The following is an 8,922-nucleotide window of genomic DNA, read 5'->3' as shown; positions in this document are numbered from 1 at the left end:
ACGCTGTCAAGTCTTCATAGTAAGCTTGGACAATTTAATACTGACTTATTGCTTCTTCCAAAGCTTGGTCGTACGATGTGGTGCAAGTCTGGAGATAGATTCGAAAGACGCCACCGACATGAGTTGTTCAAACCTTTAAACCTTTCAGTGCCTGCAGTTATATTTTTGTTCAGTGAAGCCGGTTAGGGTCGCTTAAAGTGTCGGAGTGGCATTACCAGTCAAGGAGAGTGACAGAGCAGTTAAACGTGTCAGCCAATGACAGACTCTCCGTTCTGTCACCTTATGCCTCAGTCTTCCAACTGTACTTTATTTCATTTTATTTATTTCTCACATAGCTACATTATTAATCAAACTAACCTACATTAATTTTCATCAGCTCCGTCGTGCAGTCTTTCACGTACACAAAAGCAACATCTGGCAGTGCGTAAAACACACACACACACACACACACACACACACTTTGCCTCCAGTGTAACATATATTTTAAGGATAGCAGAGAGAGAGAGAGAGAGAGAGAGAGAGAGAGAGAGTGTGTGTGTGTGTGTGTGTGTGTGTGTGTGTGTGTGCTCAGACAGAATTGGTGAGTTATGCAGATGCAGATTTGTGCTTATCTTTATTTTTCTAAACAAGTAATTACAAACTAGAATCAGGAAAATAATCTCAGGAAAAAGAACTCAAGATCAAGTAAGGTAAGGCGAATATTGGAAACACGAGGTAATTAGTGACTGATTAACTGACACATAAGCCCTTTGCTGCCTTCTGATCGTATGCTTCAGTAATGAGGTAAATAGATAGATAAATAGATAGATAGATAGATAGATTGATAGATGTATAGATAGATAGACAGATAGATAGACAGACCGAAGATTGATAAATAGATGGATAGATAGATGTACTGGTAGATATAGATATACAGACAAATAAATAGAAAGATAGATAATTTATTGACCACACCAAAGAAAAAGGTATATATCTTCAACGGTGCAGTAAAGATATACATTAGATGCCAATGAGAAAAATATTTATTGTTTAAAGATAAAATAAGACTGACTTCCATCTATCTTCGGCCAAAATCGATACAATATGTGCACGATACAACGTATGTGCAATATTTGCACATACGTTCCGTAAATTCGCCTATAAATTGTTACTGAATATTATTTGAACGATAAGAAAAATCAACATGGATCGGGATTCTAATACATCAAACTGCCACATCTTTTCAGGGGTCTATATATAAACAAATAATGCTAACGGTGAAAAATCAATCAATATGAATCCACTTTCTTGTAGTTGACTGAGCTGTGGTGAACTACGATTTTTCAGTGAATGTAAATCTTAACAAGTAACGCTGACGATCAAAGAAGAATCATTAACAAAATAAAGATCAATATGGTCCATAGTAGCGCAAACCTGCGGAAATCCAACTTTTATTTTCCGTTCACTTATTTATTTTACACTGTCATATTAATAAACACGCTCAAACAATACTACGTGGGGATCAGGAAAATAACTAGTCCCTCATTATGACGCATCCGCATCATAGCAACTGGAGCCTCCGTCCTGGTGGGCGTTTCCCTCAACCTTACACTACTACATGCCGACCGTGCGCCTTCACATTCTTGACTGACTGGGGTGACTACCTCTGCTTGCGTTCCGTGCCCCGTAGGCCGTGTGTGTGTGTGTGTGTGTGTGTGTGTGTGTGCACTGTCTACACGCCTACGTCATGACTTGTTACTCTCTGGTCTCTGCTGGTTTGAACTAGCTAAGACAATTACTTTATGTCGTCATTCTTTTTATTTCTTTTAAGGATCTCTTGCGTAACTCGTATTGTTAATGTGACACGTTCTTCTGGTTACTGCTTGTTGCTATGACTTGTCATTGTTTCTTTACAAAAAAAAAAAAACTTAATCTTGAATTATTTTGTGTGCTTAAGTTTGTCATGTATATACTTTACTGGTCAAAAGTTTTTGAGCTACAAATAATCTTGCCTGTACAGTCACACTTCACGAAGGTTATGCTCGGAAGTGTGCTTGTGCAACTCAGTGACCTACGTGGCAGGCGGGTCAGTGAAAGTCTTTCCTTTTCTCCGAACAGACCCTGCGACTAAGGTGATTTTCTATTTAGTCTTACGAAATGTGTGTGTGTGTGTGTGTGTGTGTGTGTGTGTGTGTGTGTGTGTGTGTGTGTGTGAACGGTGCTTTGTCTCATCTACCCAAATTTTTGCGGGGACATCCGTGTGGGACGAGTACACGTGTGTTCTAGAAGACGCTATTATTACGAAGGTCAGTGACTCCTGCAGGAATGTAAATGTGTCTGTTTGTTATCCCACACTGATGCCTTTGTGACTGCACCATCAACTTACAACCATTCTTCTCTCTCTCTCTCTCTCTCTCTCTCTCTCTCTCTCTCTCTCTCTCTGAAAAAAAAGTAGTCGTCAGCAGGATACGGTTTCGTAGAAATACCCTTCATCACAAAAACAGTTACATCATAACAGGAAATGATTGGATCATGTGCTGTGCTTGATACCTTGAGCAGCACGCGCATAACATGTGTACAGAGAGTATGTGTTGCCGTGCCACGCTTGTAGCTTTTGCTCCGTCCGTCTGATGAGCAACACTAACAGCTGTGTCACTGAGGGCATGAATCATACTCCTTTATGTGTCTGGCGAGTATTGATTAGTCGGTGAAGCTGTAGGAACGTGTTGTGGGCTGCTGCTTTCCTTGCAGGTGTCTAAACAAACATTAGTAATTAAAGAACATGTAACCCTGAATATCATATTTCTTTTGAGATGACCAACATGTTTTGTTGTAATGTGACCTTCAGGCAAGCAGGTGAACCCGGTGATCACAATGGCGGGTCTCCCACGAGAGGCGTGACGCAATCTTGGGAAAGTACGGGAGAGGAAACGCGGGCTAGCCGGTGGCTGTGGGCAGCGGTTGTTTCCACGAGTTCATCGCCCTCCAGTCATGTACTCAAATATTTAATTAGGTAATGGGCACGGGACACTAATGGGAGGTGTGGTTAATGTCCGTTGGTTACACACACACACATACACACACATACACACACACACGCAAAAAATGAAACCTTTGAAAACAGTTCTCTCGTTTCAGTCAGTAATAATGGGTTTGCAGTGTTGTTGTTTATTGCTTGGCCTTTGTCTCTGCACGTTACGAGAATGAGACGAACCTCTTTGCAGTTGACGGGCGAAGAGCAAACTATGGGATCACGTGGGAAGAACGGTTGGAAAGTTCCCCGAGCTGAATGTTGAGTATTGATCACCTGACTCGCGGAAACCTCCATGACGAGAATACCCAAGTGTTCGGTGCCACGCTGGGGATATCTGCAATGGTTTCTCTTACGTCTTGCAATCTTATTGTGGTTTTTACTCTGTTCTTCTTGATTTCTCGGAGGTGTGAAACAATATCATACTATTCTGACACATTTGGTAGCGCTATGCGCACGCGCTTGAAGCGCGCGGGGTTATATAAGTGTGATGAACTTGCATGGCTCATTCAGTTGTTGCTCAGTGCTGAGAGGTGTTGGTTGTGTCGCTCACGTGGGGCGGGACAGTGCATGGCGGAAGTATTTCGTCTCACATTCAAACGAAGTTTAGTACAGTGAACATGAAAACTTATACTAGATTTTTCTCAATTTTAATTGATTGTAGTACATGACTGTCTGCCGACAGTTGAAATCTTTCACGAAATGGAAGACTTATTTGTTGAGAAAAGTAAGTGTTTTTGTTGACATTGTTTACATCGAACAGCTTTCCTGGTGACTTATTAACTAACGAATATGAATGGGCTCGTAGACAAGGTGGCCAACGCTCCTCCTCTGGTCATGGCGGAGGGCTGGCCTGCCAGAAACGGGCTTCGCAGTGATAATCACGAGGTCGCCCACCCACCCCAAGGCGTGGGCGTGAAGGACACAGGTGCAGGCAGCAGGGTATCTGAGGAGCTGCCCGCGCGGTACAATGTCGCTCACCCATCGAGCTCCTCGCTGCCTGTTCACCTTACCGCCTCGCCTGGGCACCCCGCTGACCCCAGACTGACCCCGCGCCTGCACCCGGTCCTGCAGCACGACGCGAGAGGTCCGGCTAGCGACTCTGATGATCCTGACCAGGCGTTAGGATCTAAGGCGGCGTCCTTCTACATAGGCGGCGATGATGCTTTGTCCCCGCCAATCACTCGCCAGAAGAGTCAGACAGGGCCGGGGACGCCGTGGAAGGTTCCCGGGGCGGGGAGTCGGGTGGTGGAGTTCACGCCTCCTGACGGCGGCTACGGATGGGTGGTGGCATTGGCTGCCTGCTTCATTAACCTCTGGATAATCGGCTTCACCAAGAGCTACGGTGTGCTGTATGTGGCGATTCGTGAAACGTTTCCCGAGGCTTCGGCATACCATATCTCCTGGGTGCCCTCTCTCCTCTCCACCGTGGGCCTCCTCACAGGTAAGTGCTCGGCCTTCAAGCCGGCGCCATGTGATCCGCTGGTTGTGGCGCTTAAGATTAAAGCAAACAGTTAAGCAACCTAATATTTTCTTCATTAATGCCACAGACAGTGATGTGTGTGTGTGTGTGTGTGTGTGTCACCTCAATGATCTGAAACTGCTTGAACTCGCGATCCATAATCAAACCACAGTGACGCCAATGCTCGGGGCACGAGAGCGTAGAATTATACATTTTACACTTTTTTTTTTTTTTTGTATTTTTCAGCCCAGTCAATTTTCAACATCCATCCACGTCCGGCTGAGAAGTTCTGGGGTATGTCTGTAATTTTTCCCCTTTGAGTAATTATATGTAAACGGAAGGGGTGAATCTTGAAGCAAACGTGATTATTCCTCCTTTTGCCAACACAGGCGACGCTAATGGTCCATGTAGTAACCTAGCAACCTTACACCATGATGGGTACGTGATTATCCAGTTTTCCTGTAATTGAGTAAAATTGGGGTCGTTAGACTAACCTTAATTGGCAACCCCTTGAAGACTGGAGATGGGAATATTACATGCAAGCTCTCTCTCTCTCTCTCTCTCTCTCTCTCAAACACGCACATCTCCCTCACACACACACACACACACACACACACACACACACACACACACACACACACACACACACACACACACACACACACACACACACACACACACACACACACACACACACACACACACACACACATATCCCCCCCCCAAACACACACACACACACACACACACACACACACACACACACACACACACACACACACACACACACACACACACATCCACCCCCCCACACACACACAAATACACAAATACACACACACACACACACACACACACACACACACACACACACACACACACACACACACACACACACACACACACAGACAGACAGACAGACAGACAGATACACACACACACACACACACACACACACACACACACACACACACACACACACACACACACAGACAGACAGACAGACAGACAGATACACACACACACACACACACACACACACACACACACACACACACACACACACACACACACACACACACAGATAGACACACAGATTCTCCTCCCACACACACACACAGACACAGACACACATATCTCACACACACACACACACACACACACACACACACACACACACACACACACACACACACACACACACACACACACACACACACACACATCTCTCTCTCACACACGCACATCTCCCACACACACACACACACACACACACACACACACACACACACACACACACACACACACACACACACACACACACACACAGGAACAGACAGACACACACATCTCCCTCCCACACACACACACACACACACACACACACACACACACACACACACACACACACACACACACACACACACACACACACACACACACACACACACACACACACACATCCACCCCCCCCCACACACACACAAATACACACACAAATACACACACACACACACACACACACACACACACACACACACACACACACACACACACACACACACACACACAGACAGACAGACAGACAAACAGAAAGATACACACACACACACACACACACACACACACACACACACACACACACACACACACACACACACACACACACACACACACACACACACACACACACATATCCCCACTTCTTCAATGACACTCAACTGTCCCCCTCTTCTACACTGAACATCCTCGGTCTGTCCTTTACTTATAATCTGAACTGGAAACTTCACATCTCATCTCTAGCTAAAACAGCTTCTATGAAGTTAGGTGTTCTGAGACGTCTCCGCCAGTTTTTCTCACCCCCCCAGCTGCTAACTCTGTACAAGGGCCTTATCCGTCCATGTATGGAGTATGCTTCACATGTCTGGGGGGGGTTCCACTCATACTGCGCTTCTAGACAGGGTGGAATCAAAAGCTTTTCGTCTCATCAACTTCTCTCCTCTAACTGACTGTCTTCAGCCCCTCTCTCACCGCCGCAATGTTGCATATCTAGCTGTCTTCTACCGCTATTTTCATGCCAACTGCTCTTCTGATCTTGCTAACTGCATGCCTCCCCTCCTTCCGCGGCCTCGCTGCACAAGACTTCTTTCTCTCACCCCTATTCTGTCCATCTCTCTAACGCAAGAGTTAACCAGTATTCTCAATCATTCATCCCTTTCTCTGGTAAACTCTGGAACTCCCTGCCTTCTTCTGTATTTCCACCTTCCTATGACTTGAATTCCTTCAAGAGGGAGGTTTCAAGACACTTATCCACCAATTTTTGACCACTGCTTTGACCCTTTTATGTGACTGGCATTTCAGTGGGCATTTTTTTTTTTTTATTAGATTTTTGTTGCCCTTGGCCAGTATCCTTCCTACATAAAAACACACACACACACACACACACACACACACACACACACACACACACACACACACACACACACACACACACACACACACACACACACACACACACACACACACACACACACACACACACACACACACACACACACACACACACACACACTCACACACAGGAACAGACAGACACACACATCTCCCTCCCACACACACACACACACACACACACACACACACACACACACACACACACACACACACACACACACACACACACACACACACACACACACACACACACACACACACACACACACACACACACACACACACACACAGGAACAGACAGACACACACATCTCCCTCACACACACACACACACACACACACACACACACACACACACACACACACACACACACACACACACACACACACACACACACACACACACACAGATAGACACAGATTCTTCTCCCACACACAGACACAGACACAGACACACATATCTTTCTCACACACACACACACACACACACACACACACACACACACACACACACACACACACACACACACACACACACACACACACACACACAGATAGACACAGATTCTCCTCCCACACACAGACACAGATACAGACACACATATCTCTCTTTCTTACACACACACACACACACACACACACACACACACACACACACACACACACACACACACACACACACACACACACACACACACACACACACACACACACACAGACAGACACGAACACACACAGGCACAGACAGACATACACATCTCCCTCCCACACACACACACACACACACACACACACACACACACACACACACACACACACACACACACACACGAACACACACACAGGCACAGACAGACACACATCTCCCTCCCACACACACACATACACTCACACACACACACACACACACACACACACACACACACACACACACACACACACACACACACACACACACACACACACACACACACACACACACACACACACACACACACAGACTCTGGTTCTCCTTACCAATAATTGATTAACCTTGCAAAAATCAACATTCGTGACTTGGGTTGCAATATCTTTAACCAATATTCTATTACTGGGTCGACACAAGCTGAAATAATAACACGCGCAATATAACTCCGGGTAGTTTCCTTTATTATTTGATGTCGAGAATATATTATGTATGTATAAACGCAAAAATCGGGGAACATGTCCTCGCACAAGTATTGGAATGCAAGGTTATTGTCTTACCACCGTGAAGGACTGAAGAGACCTGCTGATTTCGTGAACGAGCAAAAAAAATAAAAAAAAATAAAATAAATAAATAAAGAAAAACAGTTAAATAAAAGCAAAAGAAAGAACAAAAAATGAATAAAATAAATTAAGTAAAAAAAAAAAATAAAACGACATATTTGGATGAGAGTACGCGAGAGCAAACACCGGGGCACGGCTTTGGTATGGGAGGAGGGCATTTGTTTACTGCTGGCAGAGAAGCCTGTATACGAGAACTGGGCAGCAATAAAGTCAGGCTCTCTTTGTCTATTAGAGTAAGGAAAATGCATAAAATTCACTGAAACAAAGCAATAATCATATTTACCAGTTAGTTATACCCCCTACTTGTTATTTATTGCCTATCATTTACTGCTGCCAGTGAATCGCCTGTAGGAGATCAAGACAGAAACAAAACTATTATCTCTGTGTGTATTAGAAAAAAAAAAAATAGACAGAATTCACTTGAAGCAAAGCATTAATTATACCAATTAGTTATATCTCAGTTTACGATTTTGACCTCAGTTTGAGTGGCAAGTGCTGCATCACCTGTTGACAGACGGAAATGACTCACACTCAAGATTACATACGAGGGAAGTTTAAAACCGCCTCAATCCGCCCAGAAACTGACGCTGATGTCTTGCCCTTGAGCGCTGACCTCTGTGCTGTCCCGGGAAGGTGAATACGGAGAGAAAAGGCTCCCACCACCGCCACCCTGCCACACCCCGCCCCG

At 45.1% G+C, this 8,922-nt stretch overlaps 1 protein-coding gene across 1 annotated transcript in view; it reads left to right on the top strand.

Annotated features, from left to right (window-relative positions):
- The first annotated feature begins 3,518 nt into the window (after window positions 1-3,518).
- Window positions 3,519-8,922, top strand: part of LOC135101253 (uncharacterized) — a 10,524-nt gene continuing 5,120 nt past the window's right edge. Inside the window, exon 1 of the mRNA XM_064004941.1 lies at window positions 3,519-4,454. Coding sequence (XP_063861011.1) covers window positions 3,803-4,454 — 652 coding nt within the window. The 5' untranslated portion in view covers window positions 3,519-3,802. The remainder of the gene's footprint in view (window positions 4,455-8,922) is intronic.

This window comes from Scylla paramamosain, chromosome 6 (genome assembly GCF_035594125.1).
Source record: "Scylla paramamosain isolate STU-SP2022 chromosome 6, ASM3559412v1, whole genome shotgun sequence".
In the NCBI taxonomy this organism is placed as follows: Eukaryota; Metazoa; Arthropoda; class Malacostraca; order Decapoda; family Portunidae; genus Scylla; species Scylla paramamosain.
The sequence above is the reverse complement of the archived record's forward strand: the minus strand, read 5'-3'. Positions and strand labels throughout refer to the sequence as shown.